This window comes from Neolamprologus multifasciatus, chromosome 8 (genome assembly GCF_963576455.1).
Source record: "Neolamprologus multifasciatus chromosome 8, fNeoMul1.2, whole genome shotgun sequence".
Classification (NCBI taxonomy): domain Eukaryota; kingdom Metazoa; phylum Chordata; class Actinopteri; order Cichliformes; family Cichlidae; genus Neolamprologus; species Neolamprologus multifasciatus.
The window spans coordinates 3729682-3751900 of record NC_140446.1 but is presented as its reverse complement, the minus strand read 5'-3'; the positions used below and the strand labels follow the sequence as shown (position 1 = coordinate 3751900).

At 42.3% G+C, this 22219-nt stretch overlaps 1 protein-coding gene across 8 annotated transcripts in view; it reads left to right on the top strand.

The window, feature by feature from the left end:
* srcin1b (SRC kinase signaling inhibitor 1b) overlaps positions 1–22219 on the top strand; it is a 176440-nt gene that overhangs the window by 83778 nt on the left and 70443 nt on the right. For all 8 annotated transcript variants that reach the window (XM_085169910.1, XM_085169913.1, XM_085169914.1 and 5 more), the window contains one exon: positions 3822–3848. In XM_085169910.1, coding sequence (XP_085026036.1) covers positions 3822–3848 — 27 coding nt within the window. The remainder of the gene's footprint in view (positions 1–3821; positions 3849–22219) is intronic.

Genomic DNA, 22219 nt, shown 5'->3' with positions numbered 1-22219 from the left:
CACAGCATGTAAAAATATAATATAAGCTCTGGCGGACTTGGTTCTATGGCAGGTCTTAAAGGGTTAAAAGACAAAGACAGATGACTTTTAACCAGGAGAGCTGAGTGCGCGATGTGGAAGAGACTGTGTTTTGGTTACAGACACAACATTTCGTGATACCAAACACATGCTGGTTAGTAGCTGACAAGTTGACAACAGCAGCACATATTTTGCTGCTGAAGGCAAAAACAGCCTGTGGAGAATCAGCATCAAATACACACACAGTGCCACGCCGGTAGACATTTTTACTGGGTTATTTTTCATCTACCCACAAGTTCAGTAGTCCGTGCAGTGACGACTTAACTGTTGTTTGTTTTTTTTCCTGCCAAATATTAAAACAATTGAAATAAAAGCTACGTGTTGAATAACAGACTTTTCATACACTGCAAAGGAGTACCAGCATCCTTTATGTGTATTTTCTTTCTCACTATCATTAGGATTTGTATGAACATGCCCGACTTTAGTTCACTCATTCAGCCAGCATCTACATATAAGTGAAAGTTGAGGAAAATAGTGGTGATTTCTCTCTTCGTTCAGGAAAGACTGGCTCTGATATCAGTCATCATCGAGCATAACATTTATTCAGGCAAAGGTGTGAAAGTCGTGGGCTTTACTTGAGTGGTTTTACCCTTTCTAGCAGATGTTGAACCTGCTGCAGGGATTTGAATTTCCCCTTCGGCTACAAGAGCAGATGATGAGGTCTTCAGTCAGTGTTCGAGTTCATCCCGCAGGTTTTTCATGGGACCTGGTGTTTAAGTTCTTCCACATCAAAGTGAGAACATTTTGTGCGCAGCTGGTTTTGTGTTCATAAAATAGCTCATGCGTCAGTTCAATAAGGAAGATCTGGATCCCTCATCTTCCTGTTTGCTGTGTTCAGCTGCCAGTCGGTTCTTTACATCACTACCACTTTCCCACGCTGTCAAACTCAAAGCTGTCATCATTTCATTAATCCAGTTGTTTTCTTTCCTGCCTTCTTTTAGCCAGTCAGCCTCCAGTTTGTATCCTTTATTCTTCCCCTCGTAAAGACGAGGCCTGGCGACGTCCATGGTACCTTTAAGGACGAGTTTTGAAACTTCAGTATGCATAAATAAGGACCTGGTTTGAGGACTATTAAAATAGTTTCCAAGGGTAGAGACCTAGACCCTATACTGCAGGTGCCCAGCCCTAAATCCTGTCACCACTGGGATTGCATTCTGCCACAATGGATCATTGGAGTCTAATTGCATTCATTGATTTCTCTGTCTCAATAAATTATGTTCAGTTCTTCCAGATGAACTAACAATTGCTAGTTTGCTGAAACCATTAAGGGAATGAGGAGATTGATGATGCTACTGAAGGGTTCCCTCTAAACATCAAAATAGGATTGGTTGCCTGTAAGATCACTAATAACCCAAACAGTTACCACCATGGACTTCTTCAGGTGGAACAATTCACCCTGTTATAATGCGCACTGTGCTTCTCAAACATAACAACAACACAGCTGCTGCTGAGAGATGGAAAAGCACTCTGGGAAGTTTATTTCTCACTTCCAGTTTGGATAAAAAAGAAGGTAGACTGTCGGAGAGCGTTATTCACGTACAGTAATGAGTGACCATAGAGAGATGGATGTCTGCTAAATGGCTAAAACAGTATTAAATTATGGTGTCATAGCACAGACGTCTTTCATAGACTAACCCATTCGTTTGGACGAGATAACCCAGTGTCTCTGAAAACTGCTAAACTACACACACGTTAATCTAGGCAGATTAAATTTATTGCACATCTAATAATATTGGAGATAATGCTTTAACATAAGAACTCCTTTGCTTTGCAAGCAAGTAACACTAAGTTATCCGCTAATCCTAGCTTGTTTGGGCTGCATTCATAAAGTTGATGCAGATACCTGCTAATTAGTGCTAAATAATCAACTGGACAGTCTATTCTTTGATGGCTGTTTTAAGCAACAATACTGTTGAATATTCACTGGGAAGTATTAGACTGTACTTAAACTATCCTCAAACACATCTGCAGCACATCTGTCTCCAGTGGATCTAATTTTCGTTTGTCTTTTGAACTTTTTGACAGCTGTCATCTTTTGATTTGCACATTTTTCCATTTTTTGGAGGAACGTGTCAACTCAAAGACAGATGAGGTTTACTGATCTGATGCCTGGTTGTTAATAATGAGTTCTTCTTCCATTACTGCCACCTTCTAGCTGGAGGAGCGACTTACATCCCCCATGTACTGAAAAACCAAAGAAAAATACATATATTTAAGACAGCGGTCCCCAACCCCCGGGCCTCGGACTGGTACCGGTCCGTGAGTCGTTTGGTACCGGGCCGCGAGAGTTGAGGCTCAGGTGTGAAATGTATAGTTTTCAGGGTTTTTATCGGTTTTCAGCGTTATTTTGTTATCGTTTTTATCGTTTACTCGGTTTTTCTGGGTCTTTTCACGTGTGTTATGAATAAATCTTCTTTTTTTCGGTACCGGTACTAGTTTTATTTTGTTGTATTTATCTGCGACACCTTAAAGGCCGGTCCATGAAAATATTGTCGGGCATAAACCGGTCCGTGGCGCAAAAAAGGTTGGTGACCGCTGATTTAAGAGAAAACATAGTTGGTTAAACTTCAGTATTTTCTAACTAACTTAAAGGAAATGTAAACATTTGAAAATCATGGTTCTTCCCATCTGTACCTCAAGTTATTTTTCAGATAAACAAATAATCAATAACATGCACACGTGTATTTTTTATTATACATTATCTTGGCAACAGATTTCTGGAACACTCTGTAAGCATGTTTACTCGGGAGTTTATGAGTATTGACTCAATTTTGGACTCTTCACATTTTCGTATTTCATTTTAATTTTCCAGTTCGGTGTCTTTATGCTTTACCACCTTGTTGGTTTTGTCGTTTTCATAGAGATTATTAGCAAAACCAAATCAGATCAAACATCAGTGCAGAAAGGTGGCAGAAATTTGCCCAAATACTTTTGAAGGGTCACACGGGGTCGTACTATGCAACGTATCAATTCATGGGCTCTGACTGAAGGTGGCGGATCAGTGCATAAACTCTCTCAGTGTCTGCATCTTCAGGAATCAGAGTAATGCTGACCTGAGCACTGGCGTCCTTCCAGATCAAGTAAAAATGGCAGCTTGTTAATCCAGTGTCTGTGCATTGCTTTAATCCCGGTCCTGGGTACACGCCAGCAAACTCTGCGAGCGAGCCTGTGGGGCTGGTTTTAGGAGCTGCCTGGCCCTGCGTCATTAGTATGTGTGAAGTCACTGTAAACATTTGATTAATTGCTGAGAAGCAATTACAAGCAATTAAAGTCCTATTATGATGGCAGTGAAGGACAACGCAAGTTAATCTGGCTATCATCACGATAATTAGCTCATCATTTCCTCACCAGGCCTAATGTACAGAAAAGAATCAATAAAAAGGGCAATTTTTGGTTTTCTTGCTTAAGCTTTGCTACAATGTGTCATTTTAAGCAATGTGGCCTTTGTGTTTTGGGGCATATCGTTCTCGCTGTGTAAAAACGACGTACCATTAAACCTCTCAAACTTCATTAGGCACCCTTTGCGGTATCACTTGCAAATCTTCGCGTGGCGACCGAGTGACAAAGCATTTTCTCTCTCTGTTCTGGTTCTAACCAGTCGCTTTTGTGCTTTGAGCATTGCTATTGTGGCATTTTGCAGGAAAAAAAAGTCTCACACTCAATCCTTCTTTTTCTCCCTCTTTCACCCCCCCTGCCCCTCTTCTGTCTCCTTTACTCTTTGTTTTTCTTTCCTCCCCCTCTAGCAACAACCAAACTACTGGAGCTTCAAGGTCAGTGCCAATATTGTGTTTGTGTTTCAGCGTAAATCTGTGCCTCTGTGTGGATTCGTCTCTTAATAGGATAACTCCATTGTGTCTGTGCATGCCTGCTTCTCCACTGCGTTAGCGCTGGTCACACGTTGGCACACACTTCTGCATTTAACTCTTTTAACACTCTTGTGCTGCATGCTGCGACATTTCTCCCTCAGAGTGTTCACATGAGAAAGAAAAAACCCCTGCATGAATCAAATAAGTGCTTTGGTTCACTTTAAACTATGCAAGTAAGATTTCTGATATGCAATTATTGAACACAATATGCCTGTTTCATCAAATATGAGGCGAGAAAAGGTCCAGTTCAGCCTGAGAGCTGCTGGCTGGAGCTTAACTTACTGCTGCTGCTCGCTAAAATGTCCCTATAAAAAGGCACTGTACCAAGCTTGTTATTGGCTGTCTCCAGACCTGCAGATCCCTGCCTACAACTCCCATGTTGTCTGTAATTCAAATTAGGCCTGGTGTTGGTCTCCGATGGTAAAACTAAATCAATGAGAGTTTAGCAGGCAGGATGTGCAGTGGGGTTGTCATTAGTGACAGAAATATGGATCAGATTGATTCTGTTCTGCAGGTTGTGCAGATGAATTATTCACCTGTTTGATTGCTGTGATAAATATTTGTTACTTGCATCATAACTGAAGCTAAGATTCCCACAGATTGAGATTTGATGTATGATATGCAAATATGTGAACGCATGTATGGGGCTAGTTTTGCTGTGCACAGCAGTCTTTAGATATATTACCTCTAATGTAAGTGCCACGGACTTTGTGACAATCAATATTTGAGCAACATAATTAGCTGTCGCTCCATCAAGTTTTATTATCTTGTGAAAGAACTTTATCGCCAACATTTTGGACCTCATCTGTTGAAGGTAGTCTAATAGACCCTGTGCACGAGAAAATGCTAACTTCCTGGTTTGAGACCGGATGTGGGGTTGTACATTTCCGGTAGCTTTACTTTGCGTTCAATCGCTACTGCGAAGATATACTCCACAATCATGTCCAAAACTCTAAAACGGAAAGATCGCGTTAAGTTACAAAGAGCAGAAGGTGGGAACACTCACCACTGTTGTGTCATAAAAAATCGAATGATCAATTTTGACGTTTAAAGAGTTTAAATCGATCAGTTGTTTACATCACTCAACACAAGCAGAACTGCAGCAGAAGCACATCTCTGTATAGTGACTGGTCTCATGATTTAAACAGGCAAATGTTCAGCATTCAAACTACAGGTGAAGAATAGTCAAACCAGATGTTTCCCCGTTATGTCGATATCAGCTAGTCAAGTACACACCTACACAGCATGTCAACAAACCGTGAAAAAAGCCACACAAAAAGTGAATGATTGCTGGTAACGGTTTCTATACATTAGTATTTACGAAGGGTATGTTGTGACTTACCTTCAAAATTACAGCGGTCCCTCGCTATAACGCGGTTCACCTTTCACCTCGCTGTTTCGCAGATTTTTTAGTGCAAGTTTTCATGCTCATTTTTACGTCACATTGTGTCCTGATCGCTGCAGACGATCTCCTCCGTGACGTCTCTCCTGTACAGTACAGAATCGCTGCATCGATGCTAGCAGTGTAACTCTGAAGTGCAGTGCTGTATGTCCACGATGTCCACGAAACGTTTTGCACCGTCAAAAAATAAAATTGGCTACTTGATTTCACCTATCGCTGGTTATTTTTAGAACATAACACCCGCATAAACGAGGGACAGCTGAGAAATATAACATTTGAATCCATTTTCTCTTTTGCTCTGAGGCGCGGGGAAAAATATCAACAAGTCGATGAACATCATTTACAGATATATTGGGTAAATACCCGAGACGTCTATAGAAATGTAAATCGCCGCTTGATTCATTCATTTGCTTAACTTGTTTTGGACCGTAAACAAGGCTCGAATAGGACACCGGAAACAAAGCTCCCCACAGGAGTTTCTGCACCGGAAGTAGCATATGCTAACGTTCACATAGTCAATTCGCCAAAGCAGAGCGAGGGCAATGATAAGCAGCTGCAAGATGGTGAAGTATAGGGAGTAACTAATTCAGGACCGCCACTGTAGTGGCGGCACTCCGTCTCTATTTCACTCTTCTGTACCACCTTTAGGAGTCAGTCCGGCAACATGCATTTGAACGCGAGCAAGTCCAGGTACTTTTCTTGCGTTAAAGATGTTTATTGGAACTTTTCATTTACATGGCAAGACTCGGTCAAAAAAACTGTGTTGCTTCCAGCTTATCCGACTCCCCAACTACGGAATTACAGTGTGCCGGAAGCCCAAAATACTAAAAAGCGCATTAGAATGTTGCACTTCTATATTCTATGCCTTTAACAAAAAAAACACTTTGAAACCAACTAGAAATCACACTCCCAACATCAAACATGCATATCTCTCCTCCAATCATTTTACAAGTACCAATAAAATTAACTTTTAATTGGCTCTTACATCATCCGGCCCCTAATTGGTTAGGTGGGAGAACTAAACAATTACTAACTTACACATTAATCATTAAGAGCCAACCTAATTGTAATGTCCATGAACAAACATTCTTTCTCTTCATCGCTTGGATGAAGCCTCCTCCAGAAGACACAACTTGTTAACGGGTCTTTCCAGGATGTTGCTTTTAGTTTTTACTTTCAATCTTCGGACTGTTCCACTTGAGTCTGGCAACGTCTCAACCACTCTCCCCATGAGCCAGGAGTTGCGTGGAGAAGAACTGTCCACCAGCAGCACAAGATCTCCGACCATGAAGTTTCTTCTCGGTTTCAGCCACTTCTGGCGCTCTTGCAGAAGTGGAAGATATTCACGAGTCCATCTAGTCCAAAACAAATCTGCTAGATATTGAACCTGTCTCCATCTTCTTCTGGTGTATGCATCATTTTTGTTGAAGACACCTGGAGGCATGAGGGGCTGTGACTTAAGCAGCAGCAGATGGCTCGGCGTTAAAGCTTCAACGTCATTTATGTCTTCTGAGACACTTGTGAGAGGTCTGCCATTAATGATGCTTTCAATCTCACACATTATCGTATGAAGACAATCTTCATTTGGCACTTGTTCCTTCAAGAGAGCGCTGAGAATTCGACGCACTGTTCGAATTTGTCTCTCCCAAACTCCACCTTGATGTGAAGCAGCCGGGCTGTTAAAAATCCACTTTATACCTTTTGGTTGTAGGACTCTTTCTATTTTGTCGTTATCCAGTCTTTGAATGGCTTTCCTCAACTCCCTTTCAGCTGCAACAAAGTTTGTGCCATTATCTGACCTCATGATGGTAACTTGACCTCTTCTGCAGATGAAACGGCGAATCGCATTGATACAGGAGTCTGTGTCAAGACTGTCTGCAACTTCAATATGTACAGCTCTGAGAGTGAGGCAGGTAAACATGACACCATATCTTTTGACAGTACCCCGGCCCCGCTTGACATCAAATGGGCCAAAGTAGTCGACACCAGTGTTTGTAAACGGAGGTTTGTCTGGTAGAAGACGGTCTTCAGGTAAGTCTGCCATCTTCTGCTCACCAACCCTTCCAGAAATCCTACGGCAAGTTTGACATTTGCTGATTATCTTTCTAATTGCCGAATTGGCTTGAGGAATCCAATATCTGCATCGCAATTGTGCCAGCACATAATTGCGACCGCAGTGACCAGTTCGTTGATGGATGTCTCTCAAAATGATTTCAGAGATTTTGCTGTGTTTAGAAAGAATTGCTGGTTGTTTAGCACTTTCTGGCAAGCCTGATTTATTGAGTCTGCCGCCAACTCTCAGCATCCCATCTCGAAGAACTGGGTCTAATTTGAACAGCTGGCTGCTACAACTGAGCTGTCCTCCCCTCTGTAGGATTTTGATCTCCTCTCCATGATGTTGTTTCTGGCTGAAACGAACAATTACTGATTCTGCAGCCTCAAGATCCTCCAAAGCAAGCGCTTTCTTTCCCATTGCAGATTTAAACGTCTCCATGTGCACTTGCAACTTTAACTTTTGCTTTTCAGGATCATTTTCATTCTTCTGGACTATTTTTGAGTACTGTTGTCTTTCTTCTTTTAACATCCACAGCACCTTCCTTAGCTTCATTATCCAGGCTACTGCTCTTTTCAGTTTATTCCAGTCCGAATAGTAGTCAATCACACGTTTCATTGGTTCCATGCCTTCCCCAACTTTCAGTATATTAACCGTTGCTGAAGTCTTGACTTCTGGATCATTTTGAAGGTTTTCCTTCTTTCTTACTGGCTGTTCTGGCCATTCGTTTTTATCTAGAAGATAGTTCGGCCCGTGAATCCATGAACCTCCTTCCAACAGATCTTTAGCCTTTAAGCCTCTGCTTGCTTGATCTGCAGGATTTTCTGCCGATGTCACATACTTCCATTGTGATGGCTTGGTTGCTTCTCGAATCAGTGAAACTCTATTTGCAACAAATGTTTTGAAGCGAGATGTTTCGCTATCAATGTATCTAAGCACAGTTGTGCTGTCCGTCCAGAAGACTGATTGTTGCAGAGGAACTTGAAGTTCTTGTCGCAGTAATCTGTCCATCCTCACTGAAATCACTGCTGCAGTCAGCTCAAGCCTAGGAATTGTGACTTGCTTGAGCGGAGAAACTCTTGATTTCCCAATGAGAAAGGCACAATGTCTCTTGCCTTGTCTATTTTCCATCAACAGGTAAGAGACAGTTCCATATGCGTAATCTGAAGCATCGGAAAAATGGTGCAACTGCGCAACAACAGTGCATCCGAAACCTGTAGGCTCTAGGCATCTACTCACATGGAAGTTGGAGAGGAGTACAACGTCTTCTTTCCATTTTTTCCAAATTTTTGCATGCTTTTCATTGATCTCCTTGTCCCAACCATGCTGCTCTTTACAGAGATCTTTCAACAAAAGTTTTGCAGGCAAGATGACTGGTGCTAGAAAGCCAAGAGGGTCATAAATTGAATTAATGACTGACAAAATGCCTCTTCTGGTCATTGGCTTGTCTTGCAACCTTATAGTGTAAGTGAAGGTATCTGTTTCTGTGTTCCACTGTACACCTAGAGTTCTCTCAACTGGCAAAGTGTCATGCCTAAGATCCAGATCTTTCACCTCGTTGGCTCTGTGTTCTTCAGGAATTGACATCAGCACTTTTCTACTGTTACTTGTCCATTTTGTTAATGTAAACCCTCCGCTGGTACACAGAGCACGAAGATCACTGACTAATTTCACTGCAGCCTCTTCTGTAGCTACACTTTTCAGACAGTCATCTACGTAGAAGTTGCACAGGACTGTCTGAACAGCTTCTGGAGATGCTTCTTCCTTGTGATCTTCTGCCGTTCTTCTTAGCGCATATGAGGCGACACTCGGTGAGGAAGTAGCTCCGAAGAGGTGCACCATCATCCTATATTCCTTCATGGGCTCATCCAGCTTGCCATCTGGCCACCAGAGAAAACGAAGAAGATCAGCATCCTTTTCTGGTACATTGACTTGGTAAAACATTGATTCAATGTCTGCCATCAGTGCTACTGGCTTTTCACGGAATCTTAAAAGAACACCCACCAGTGTGTTAGTCAGATCCGGTCCCTGCAGTAACTCCTTGTTTAGAGACATATCCTGGTATGAAGCCGTACAGTCGAACACGACTCGCAACTTTCTCTTCTTCGGGTGATACACCCCATGGTGTGGTATATAGAACACTCTGTTGTCGTCACGGCTCAACTGGTGGTCTGGCACTGGAACTGCATAGCCCTTGGTGATGATGTTTTCCATGAAGCACTTATAATCTTCAAAAAACTGAGGATTCTTCTTAAACTTCCTGAACAAACATGCTATCCGCTGCTCCGCAACACAACGGTTGTTTGGCATTTGAAGATTCTCATTCTTAAGTGGCAATCCAATGTTATAGTGTCCATTTTCGAAGATGGTTGTCTTTTCTACTGCTCGTAGAAACTGTTTGTCTTCCTGTGACATTTCCTCTTTGTCATCATAATTACGTTCTGAAAAATCGATGTTATACTGTTGGACCAGTAGCTTCTCAACTTCCACTAAGGAGATACGGCTTACTGAGAAATGTGGTTCTTTGCTTTCTGAGTCATTTAGTTCTTTTCTCATGGGTCCATTCACCACCCAACCAATGGTGGTCTTCACTGCATAAGGACCTCCATTTTGTCCATTAATGATACGCCACGGCTCCATTGCTTTTGCACAGTTGGCTCCTATAAGCAGGTCTACATTAGCCTCTATCTCTGGTAGCCTCACTTCATGTAGATAAGGCCACTTCTGGATGTCTGACTGCTTGGGTATGTTTCCATTACTCACAGGTATACTAGTGTGAGTGAACACCTTGGGTAAGTCAACGAACTTGGAATCGTCCAACCCACACACTTCCAAGTCTGATATAACAAAACTGTTCATGAGTTTCTGTTCTCCTGGTTTTTCTTGACTCATGGTACTTAGAAGTATCCGTGTAGGCTTTCCTTTAACATTCAGTTTCCTTTGTAGATCTGCCGTGCAAAATGTTGCCGTGCTTCCCGGGTCCAAAAAGGCATATGTCTCTATATATTTATCACTCATTTTAGATTTGATCTTGACTGGTACTATAGAGAGCACACACTCCTCTTCTCCGGCCCCTGTAAGCCCACAAGTCTCTTGACTGACAGGAACTTGAGCACAAGGTGCCTCATTACCATCAGTAACATCCTTCCTTTCTGTTTCCACAGAGCTTTCTTTTTTCCCCATGTGCAGAATGTCTGGGTGCTTTAGTGAACACTCTTTACATTCCATTCTGCGCTTGCAGAACTTGCTGAGATGCCCATAAACCAAACATCCAAAACAGAGTCCCTTTGACTTCAAGAAATCCACACGTTCTTTGTGTGGTTGATTCTTAATCTTGCCACAAGAAGCAAGAGTGTGAGGCTGCTGACAATACAAACATGGCTTCTCAAAGGCACTCACTGTCTTGATTGAATTTTCAGTTTTAACGTTTGTTTCTTGTAGTCTTTTGTTATTGGCGGAAATGTTGGTGGCAAAACTGCTTCCTCGAAACTCCTTCTTTGCTGGATATTTTTCCCTTTGGTCAGTCTTTCCACTTGTCACTGCACGGTTGTCTGGGATATTACCAAAGAGTGGATCCATAGCTATTTTAGCCTGGCGGTCTATAAAGTTCACCAAATCTGCAAATCTTGCTCTTTTGCCCCTCTTTTCTTGGAGTTCAAATGCTTCTACACGCCAACGTTCTCTGGTTTTGTAGGGCAGCTTGGATATCACTGTGCGTAGATTGGTGGGATTATCCATCTCTTCCAAAAATTCAACATCCTCCATGGTGTTGCGACATCCAGTCAGGAACATAGCATAAGCATTTAATGCCTTTGCATCATCATTTTTCACTTGCGGCCATTTGAGTGCTTTCTCAATGAATGCGCTTGCGATCCTTAGCTCATCTCCATAGTGCTTATGTAGCAACCGTCTGGCCTCGCGGTAACCTTTGCTAGGAGTCATGTGTACACAACTGCGAATTAGCTCCTGTGGTTCGCCAGCAGTGAACTGTTCCAAAAAATACAGCTTGTCTTGGTTGTTATCAGTCTTTTGCTCTACTGCATGTTCGAAGGCTCTTATGAAGGCCTTATACTGTAGTGCATCACCTTTAAAAACAGGAATGTCTTTCGATGGCAACTGAGCCAGCTGCTGCTGTTTCACAAGTAACTCAGTGATTACATTCTGTTTCTGCATGACTGACAATAGATCATCACTTCTGTTAACGTGAGCATTAAGCCCATGAGTGGAGACTGGATGAGACAGTTGTGGTACCTGTGAGTTTTGCACTTGTGAATTAGCGTGACTACTCACATCAGCTTGTTGTGGGAGCATTATGCCAACTCTTTCCTTTTTAACTCCTCGACCTTGCGATCTTTGTATTGACACATAACTGCTCAGACCATCTTCAGATCTTTCATATTCCTTGAGCACCTTTAATTTTGCTTGACTTTCTGCTAATGCAGTCTCCAACTCTAACTCTTCCTTTTCCGCTTTGACTCTTGCTGTTTCAAGCTCAAGATGTTGCCTAATCCTGGCCAACTCCAACTCAAGTTCTTGCTTTTTCTTCAATGCTGCGGCTCGTTCCAGCAAGGCTGCGTGTTCTGCCTCCTGTTTAGCACGAGTGGAGGAAACTCTAGATGTTGTAGATGCTCGGCTGATTTGAGACCCACGCGAGCTATGAACTGCATCCTTTCTAGCTCCAACCTGTGATGCGCTGTCTTCTGGGTTAACAGCTTCTTCCAAGTCATCTGTAACGTGCTCCTGCTGCTCAGCTTCATTTGGAATCATATGCTTATGATCTTCTGCTATCCATTTCTTTGTTGTTTTCATAAACTCTCTTACTGCTGCCATTTTGGGCTCAAACCAATTGTCCTGGTCAAATATTTTTTCTTCTTCAGACAAAAGGCTCATAACCTGGTTATTGTGACTGTGAAACTCATTCAGAGCCAATGCAAAGTCACTTTCCATCCTTTCTTTCAAATTTTGAAGGTTCTGAGCATCACTCATCATTATCTTTATCTCCTTTATTTTGCCTGTGATTGTTCCTAATGTTCGTCTTCTTAAGGCAATACATCTTTGTAATTTTTCTTCCAAAGCCTTCTCTGTTAACTTACATGTTCTTCCCACCTCTCTTTCATCTGCCATCTTATAAGTTGCAGGGGTTTATTGGCTCAAGTTGCATGCACTATTTGTCTTCTGCTTAGAATTTTTAATAGACATAGTGTACACCAGCTTCATAACGTGCCAAAAACTCCACACTGACTGCATCAAATCCTGTTTTACAACATGCGGTCCCACAGGCAGAGAGAGAAAAGAGAGCGGGGTTGACGACGGCACACAGTTAAGTTTCACTTTCGTTTTCCACCAAACTTAACGAGCCTCCGAAAGACGTCCTTTCCTCTTACAGCACGAAGTAATAAGAGAGTTTGTTACCTTCTTCTAAAGAATAATCCAAAGAATTATCCGGTTCTGTGCCAGTATCCTTAAGCAGCGCCTTTTATCTTACATTTCGCTAGGCTGCGCCCTTCCATCCGAGCGCCATGCACCCGATCCTCCACATGTCGGTGAAGCGAGTTTTTTTGACTTATGTAGTGGCGGCACTCCGTCTCTATTTCACTCTTCTGTACCACCTTTAGGAGTCAGTCCGGCAACATGCATTTGAACGCGAGCAAGTCCAGGTACTTTTCTTGCGTTAAAGATGTTTATTGGAACTTTTCATTTACATGGCAAGACTCGGTCAAAAAAACTGTGTTGCTTCCAGCTTATCCGACTCCCCAACTACGGAATTACAGTGTGCCGGAAGCCCAAAATACTAAAAAGCGCATTAGAATGTTGCACTTCTATATTCTATGCCTTTAACAAAAAAAACACTTTGAAACCAACTAGAAATCACACTCCCAACATCAAACATGCATATCTCTCCTCCAATCATTTTACAAGTACCAATAAAATTAACTTTTAATTGGCTCTTACAGCCACAATAGCAATGTGGCCATCAGGGAGGTTGGTAGACAATACAACAGCAGTCTCCAACCTTTTTTGCGCCACAGACCGGTTTATGTCCGACAATATTTTCATGGACCGGCCTTTAAGACGTCACGGATAAATACAACAAAATAAAACCAAAACATAGAAGATTTATTCATAACACACAGGAAAAGTCCCAGGGAAACCGAGTTAACAATAGAAACCGATAAAAACCGATTCACACCCGAGCCTCAGACAGCTGGTTTGCAACTGAAGACCAAAAGGGTTGTTCTTTTAGTAACATGGATAACTTCATCAATTCTCTGAGATGAATAAAGAAGATCTAAGTCTATAAATTGGGGTAGCCCACCAAAGTAAAGTCTGTGTGTAGGAAACATCATGAAGTGCGATCGTGGCTCAAGAGTTGGGAGTTCGTCTTGTAACCGGTTCGAGCCCCGGCTTGGACAGTCTCGGTCGTTGTGTCCTTGGGCAAGACGCTTCACCCGTTGCCTACTGGTGGTGGTCAGAGGGCCCGGTGGCGCCAGTGTCCGGCAGCCTCGCCTCTGTCAGTGCGCCCCAGGGTGGCTGTGGCTGCAATGTAACTGCCATCACCAGTGTGTGAATGGGTGGATGACAGGTTGTGTAAAGCGCTTTGGGGTCCTTAGGGACGAGTAAAGCGCTATATAAATACAGGCCATTTAAATGAAGTGTCAGATCGGTCCGATTTTCAGCCTAAGCCTGACAGACACAAAATTCCTGGATTCAGACTCTGAATCTTAACGACTCTGATGATATTTGCACAGATGCACGTGCACCTGTAGGCAGGCCACAAGGTTTTTAGCACCAGAAGCTTTCTGGTTTTCATTTCCAGTCCGCTTTGTTGTCTTCTTTTGACCATTTGTGTTTGAGCAGCCTCAAAGGTTAACCAGCAATCTTAAAATTGATCTGCATTCATAAACGATGCCCGGTTTTTTGCTTTTTTAAATTTGTGGTTAACAACTTTATTTGAAAAATAGTCTCATTGAAGCTTTTATGACTCCAGTGATGTCTGTGTACTGATAGTGTTGTGGTTGTACTGTGGGCCAGCTGCTTGTAGATACTGCAGAGACATAATGTCTTTCCTTATCTGGACAGTTGGAACAGGGTCATGAAACTGCATGATCACAGCTGCTGCAAAATGTCTCTCCCATTCTCCTTGATATCGAGACAGTTCCCACAATAGTGTTTGCTTCAATTCATCTGCATCTCCTCAACAATTATTTCTGCACGAGGTTAATCCTGGACTCATTGTAATTCCATAACAACCTTGATACCTGCGGCTATCCCAGAAGCCATGAAAAATTTGCCTTTTAGGCTTAAGCAGTCTGAAAGGCGCAGTATCCTCCATCAGTAGAGAACCCACTGATCTGGGAACCGTGCATCTATATTTTAATTTCTCTGTTTGGTCGTTGTTTCTGTCATGGTCCTGGGTCGGTGACCCAGCGTTTTGAGTTTGTTATTAGTATTTTCTAGTTTATTCTGTTTTTGTATTGGTGGTTGGAGTTTGTAGTGTTTATCTTCCCTACCTGCGTCTCCCTCGGTGCTCTGTTCATGTCCTCGTGTTGTTATGTAAAACAGTCTGTGTGTTTCCTGTTTTACTTTGTAGGGTTGTGTCTCGTTATGTCCATTAGTTCCAGCTGTGTCCCCTCCTGTGTGCCATTTCCTGATTACCTGATGTGTGTATTTATAGTGGGTGTCGGTCTGTGTTCGTTGTCGGCTCGTCTGTGTTTCATGGTGTCCGTTCCTCGTCTGTGTCTCTCTGCCTCTCACCCCGTTCGTATGATCTCAGATTTGTTATTTAGCTCACCCAGTTTAGGTTTATGTTCTGTCCTGCCCTCAGTTCTGTTATTTGTGCACTATAAATAAAACCCTCACTCATCTCATCACATCGTCTGTCTGCATTTTGGGTCCTCCTTTTCCTCCACACCACACGGCTCACCCCGCCAGCCGTGACAGTTTCTGGTCCAGCAAAGAAGTCCATAAACGTAGAGTGTTTTGAAATATACTGTAAAAAGATGCAGACTTTGGCCACCATATTTGCTTCAACAGTTCATGTATTCAAATGACACACAAAGAAAAATGGTGCATTGCATCCATCAGTCCTGTCACCACAAATACACCATTAATCCTCTTACGTTTCCTTTAATACGACCAAGAGGCCAATTTAACATTTTGAGTCTAACTTCTTAACATCTAGCGCACAGATTCTCCTCAAATTTCCAGCACGTTTTCATTTCCCTTTTTTATCAACTTTCAGCAGAGTTTGGTGCCTTTAAAGGCTCTGTGTACTTTCTGTGCAGGCATAGGCTGTGAAGGATGTTAGACTACCTCTTGGAAGTGTGAACTTTACATTTGGCGTTCTCTGTAGTGGCGAGAAAGGGATGAATGTGACCTAAAGCTGGAGCATATTACCTTCTCATGCATGGATGGATGGATTCAAAAGAGTGATTCGGACCTCAAGCGAGCAGCAGAATCATTTTCTCGTAGAAGTCTTTACACTCACGGGGTCGCCCTCTGGTGGCCGTTAGAAAGAATGAAGGTGTAGCTCTTTACACCTTGAAATCAGAAGGTAGGGAGGGCGGTCTCCAGCTGTGCAGTTACCCTTGGAAAACAATGGAAACTATTCTAACCTATTAACCAATTAAAAGGTAAGAAAACTACGGGTACAGACGAGGTCATCAGATGTCGTCTTTATGGGGGAAACAGTTCGTGTTTCCCTGTGATGGGCTACCCTGCCTTTTACCCAGTAACAGCTGGGATAGGCTCCTGCAGTTCAAAATATAGATTGATGACTGCATTCATCTTTTAAATATAGTTTATACACAATTCAGGAACCTTATATAAGTGTAGTTAGTAAACCTTTAGGTGTCATTATCAGGCATCCACTCCCTTAAATGTATTTATAAGACATTTTTAATCAGGTTATTTCAGTTCAAGGTGCTTTAAGATTGATTCCCATGAAGAATAAATGTAAAATGATAGAAAATTTTTAGTTTAAAGTAGCATATAATATTTTATTTAACATCCAGCAACTGAAGTAAATAAAATAAGATGAATAAAAACCAAAAAAGAATAAGAAAGATTAGCTAAATGGAAGCCGTGAAGTCATTAATCATGCCCTCTTATTCTTTGTGGTTTTATTGAATGCAATCTGGACTGAGTTACACACTTAGTGACAGAAAATATTAGAGATAGGATTAGTTGACATGTAGCAAAAATCCAGAGCCAAATTTAAACCCACGCTATCACAAACACGCGGTCTGCTATCCAAGATTTTGAAAACACTCAGAGACCCCCGAGTGCGCCCTTATTGAATCCAGCCATCGCAATCAAACCTTGTTCCGGCTGGAGTCGGAAATTTCACCGAGCGCTGGCGAGGCTGCAATGCAAATAGCATGACATGAAAGGATTAATTTGAAAACTGGCCCATTAGTGGTCATCACTCACTGCCAGCTTCGGCGGCTGTGGAGCTACCAGCTGGTTTCAAACCGAGGAACTCGCTCCCACTCTGTGAAAAATGATATAAAGTGACAGAGCGAGTTTACATCCAGCATCTGCAGACGGCGTTTGTGCCTTCAGCTGTGTTAGCACAGGCACGTTTGAAGGATGTCACTTAAGTTCAAGTGTCAGCTGAATAATAAGAAAGCGGATCATTCGGGGCGAGCTGGAGTGTGGGCAGACTCCAGGTTTGTTGTGCGTCTGTTGTTGTGTGCGGTCTAATCATCGATTGATGCCACTGTGACATCACCCATTGGTTCTGAAGTCTCGCCGTTACCATTTTGGCTCCGGCTATGTTGTTGTTTCAGAGCTAGTAGCAACCATATACAAGTTATTAGCAGAGCTTGGTTAGCAAGGTGCATAGCTGTAGAGCACAGGTCTCATTATTGCTAAATACAGACTGATTGGACAGTTTTTACCATACAGGAAGTCGTATTATTCGTCACACAATCCCAATAAAATGTTCCAAATGGCACCAGCAGCACAAAAACCTGTTGGGAAATCTAGTTCTGTGTCTCGAATTAGTGGAGATGAGGCAAGTCTTTAACTTTTAAGAATTAAAAATATAAAAATGGGTCCATTATAAAAATCCTCACACACCATACAGATGTTCATATGTAAAACTATCCATAGAGACTAAAGCTGCTTTTGGTCCCAGGCTGTAAACATATTTATTTCTGCTGTAAAGTTGGACAGTTTAACATGTGAAGTATTTGGACGCACTTGGTTTTGGATAGGGATGGGTATCGTTTAGGTTTTATCCGATACCGGTGCCAAACCGGTACTTTTGAAACGGTGCCGGTGCTTAAACGGTGCTCAAACCGGTGCTTAAAGAATGGAGAACACACAATTGGTCCAAAAACCTCTCATGTTCAGCTGTTTTTTTTTTGTAAAAAGATAACAATGTTAGCCTTTTCTGCAGCTATGGGGCATATATGGTATCACTCTTGGCTGGAAGCAGCTTAAACAATGGAAAAAACACAAACTTTGTCCAAAAACCTCTCATGTTTAACTGTTTTCCACTTTTTCTTTGGTCATTTTAGCCTTTTTGTCCAGGGTGAAGGGAGTATCTGCCATCAAACAAGAAGACAGCTGCATGTAGCTATGATGATGTTTGCTAGTTCACCTTACATGCATTAATGTAATAACGTGGTTAGCCTACTCAACGTAAATTACACACGAACAACATTAAGCTACTCACGCAGAGAAGAACGGCTGCTGCTGCATCCTCATCCTCATCACTTCTGCTACACTAGCAGGGCTAGGGGCCAGGACTCTCCTCTTCGGGTTTTGGGGGGATGTTGCTAACTCCGGGTCCGATAACAGGCACCACACCTGCAGTAGATGTGCTCGGTGTGAGGTCTCGCAGCAAGCTATCAAATACGGCGCATTTCTCGGCTTTAAAAAAAACGCTACACGTCGCCAGGTGTTTCATCGGATTTGAGGTGTTATCTCCTTTGACAGTATCACAGTATCAGCTTAAAGCACTTGTTGCAGCTGCTGAGTTTGCATCTTTTGCTGTGAAGTACAGCCAGACTTTGACCGCTTCACCTTGGGCATTTTTAATCTGTAGCTCTGCTCTAAAAGAACGTACGTACCTGGACCCGCCTACTATCCTCGGAAACGTAAAATGATTGGCTAGAATCTAAAGTGTATCACAGCTCAGGAAAAAAAAGCACCGACATGTGCGCTGCTTTTCGGTCTGGTTACTACCGTTTATGTCAGAACCGATACCGGTACCCATCCCTAGTTTTGGAGTCAACCTCATGTGGCCGTTAGAAGAACTGCAGGTCCACGTTGGTTTTTATTTTTTAGCCCTGGAGGTTGATGACTGGGTATAATAAGTATCAGATTTCCTGTAATTATGTCCAGAGGATCAGCAATTAAAACAAAAGTCACAATAATTAATGAGCTGATCTTACTAAATGAATTTCAGGTGATTTAAATTGAGCTGGAGGCAGCTGCTACAGGCGGCAGTGTTCTGTGTGAACACTCCTGCTCCTGTTTCTGGCCCCAGACAATAACTTACTCTGATGTTTGAAGTTTCCTTTAGCTTTGAATTCATAATTTTGGGTATTTTTATGTTTCATTCTTCACCTCATGCACATTTCTGTACCTATTTTCCCATTTTTCCGAGTGTTACTAGTCTGTGCAGCCACCAGTTGTACGTCTGCGTGTGCTGGCCAGGACACTCTTGCAAAAGAGATTTTTAATCTCGAGAGTCATAAAGGTGTAATAAATAAGAAAATGAATAGCGATAAATAAATCCCGCTGAGGATTTCTGTGCCTCAGTTCTTCTGAGATATTAAACTTTAATAGCAAACAAAGAAAGTGTCTCCTATGAAATTAGATTGGAATTGGGATGCTGTTTATGAAAAGAAAGAGTGCTTTTGGCCCCACAACAAACCATTTTAACCTTTAGTATATAGATGTGGAGTCAAGCTCTTCAGCTCACATAATCATATCAACATTAATGACTAAATAAACTGAAAGTAGATGAGAAAACAAAGCAGTTTTTTCAGACTTGACAGTTAGAAAATAGAAAAATGCTCAAAGGAAACAGTTTAAGTTGTTTTGTGGAAGAAGAATCAAATTTCTTTACGTCTCGGCCATGTGAGGATCAACGTGAGACCAAAATGCATTGTTGGTTCCACATCAGGCTTGAATAAATTGTGCATATTGAACGGACCCATGTGACCCTTACTTTCATTGAGCTTGTGTTGTGCATGTGCAAACCTAAGCACTTACTGCAGCTTACATCATCTTAACCATAAAATTACTTGATAATCTGAAAGGCATCCTTGCATACCTACTGCTGATGCAGCGAATCTGAACTCTGCTCAAGGATTTTCTGTAATGGAACAATGAGAACGCTGCTGCTTTTTGAATTAAATGGGATGTGAAATGTCAAAGGATAAGGTTGAGGGGATAAAACCAAAACTAACAATGAACTTGTGTGTCTGCGTGTGTGTCTGCATGTGTGTGTGTCTCGTTCCTCTCTGCAGTGGAGCTCCACCGCTGTCCAAAACACATACGTATTTAAACACAGGCTGACGTGTTCCTCTTTACCATGAACACAGCAAACTGTAGTTTATATATCGCACCTACACAACATTACACAAATATTGTTGTCAATACAGCAGTAAGGATGCTCTGAATTAAAGTTTCTGGCCCTGGAGCGACCTTAAAAACAAAAATCAAGGTCCTTCATTTGTAGAGAAGTTAAAGGTTGTAAGTCCAGCTCATTCACACCAGGTAGCAGTTTGCAACATGACAGAGCTGACCACGACGGCTAATATGTTCATACCCTCCCCTATGGCCACAAAATGTAGTAGAGTGGACTTGCGAGGTTATCTCTAAGGTGGCTTTGGAAAACCTCAGCATTCCCTGGAAGAGCTGGAGGCAGTGGCTGGGGAGAGGGAGATCTGAGAAGCTGTGCTAATATTCCTGCCTGTAGGACTCGGAGACCCTGCAGGATGGAGCTGATAAACTATCTTTGCTCTGTCCAGCAAAGCACCTAACCCATAAATAACCCCCAAGAAAAACACTGTTCAAGTGCAAACAGTTACTTCACTGCTTCTCTTTGCATTCACTGAGCAAAGAAGACGTGGAGAGAGGTGTGCCTGCAGCAGGACTGCAAGACCTCACACTTCCAGGCTGTATAATGAGTCTTTGTCCAAAAAATATCTTGACTTTTTTCTTCTGAAGTCCCTACTTTTACAATTACCTAAAAACGCCGTATAGCTACAACTCTACTTTGTGGTAGAGAGGCGCATTCATGGTTCCTTCAGTTACAGTAAGTCGTGCAGGTCCTGACTGTAGGACAGCAGCCCCAACATCATGTTTAACTGTTGCGGTGATGTTTTTTATTAAATGTTGTTAGTTTTAGAAGATTTGTCTCTTCAGTTCACAGAATATTTTCTTTCTTTCTTTGGCAAAAGTTGAGCTGTTGTTGTTTTTCATCTTTCTTATGGTTGGATCATGAACTCTGACCTTAACTGAGGCAGGTGAGAACTGCAGTTCTTATTCTGGGTTCTTCTGTGACCTCCTGGGTGATGCGTTCATGTGCTCTTGGAGTAATTTTGGTAGACCGGCCACTCCTGGGAAGGTTCACCGTTTTTCCAAGCGTTCTTGGAATTAGCCACCTTAAATAGCTATTTTGCTAACTACATTAAGGGCCATGCCTGCATGCCTGTCTGAGGTTGCCTTTCTCTCATAATGTTCTCTAAGACAGCTGTTTGCACATCAGAGTACAAGCAGAAATTTCAAGCCATCAGCCTGTATATCATCTGACACTTTGCCAGTTTTCCTTTTGATTTTATTGTCAGACAAAGGCATCCTTCTCGTCCCATTTGTACTCACCACTCAGCTAGCATACATCTTGCCTGGACCTTGTCAGACGATTTAACATAGCCTACCAAACATATTGTTGCTTTTGGTTCAGTGAGGACTCTTTCAAAGGAGGTCAAACTTCTCTAAGAACTAATGCTCTTTAGCTTACCTGGAGCTATGTTAGCATTCACAGCATGTCTTTATCCTGTCTTCCTTCTCTCTCCCCAGCCAATCACAGCAGATGGCCCCGCCCCTCCCTGAGCCTGGTTCTGCCGGAGGTTTCTTCCTGTTAAAAGGGAGTTTTTCCTTCCCACTGTCGCCAAAGTGCCTGCTCATAGTGGGTCATATGATTGTTGCGTTTTTCCCTGTATGCATTATTGTAGGGTCTACCTTACAATATAAAGTGCCTTGAGGCGACTGTTGTTGTGATTCAGCGCTGTATAAATAAAACTGAATTGAATTGAATTCATCAACTTCTGCTAACAGGTGATGTGCTCTGTCCCTGGGCCGCCTGAAGCCCTATGACATTTAGCTTTCATGATATGGTGTCCTGAATGTTGGGAGTTCTTTTGGTCCCATAGTTCCCACCTATGGGCGCTGCACGCCGTTACCTAAACCCTCTTTGACAGAATTTTCTTTAAGGATATTTAACAGGAAATGGATGCTGAAGCAGCAAATTAATTCATTCATAACTTTTGTGCAGTTTTTCATTGCAGAATGTTCAGTGGTCAAATATTCCCACCCTGCACCCTGCGAGAACCACTGTTCAACAGCTAAATTCACTGTTGTGCTTTTTAAGAGAGCAATAATCTTAGAATAAATACAATTATTTTGTAACAGGCGCTCAGTTAAGTCAAATGAGGCAAAAGCATCAAATTGAAAGGCACTGGAATTATCCTTGACTATACATAAATACACAAAACAAACTATTATTAGTTTCAGACGATGTGGGAGGGCTTACGGATTGATTAAAAAAAACATCCAAGTTGAGTCATTTGCAGAAGT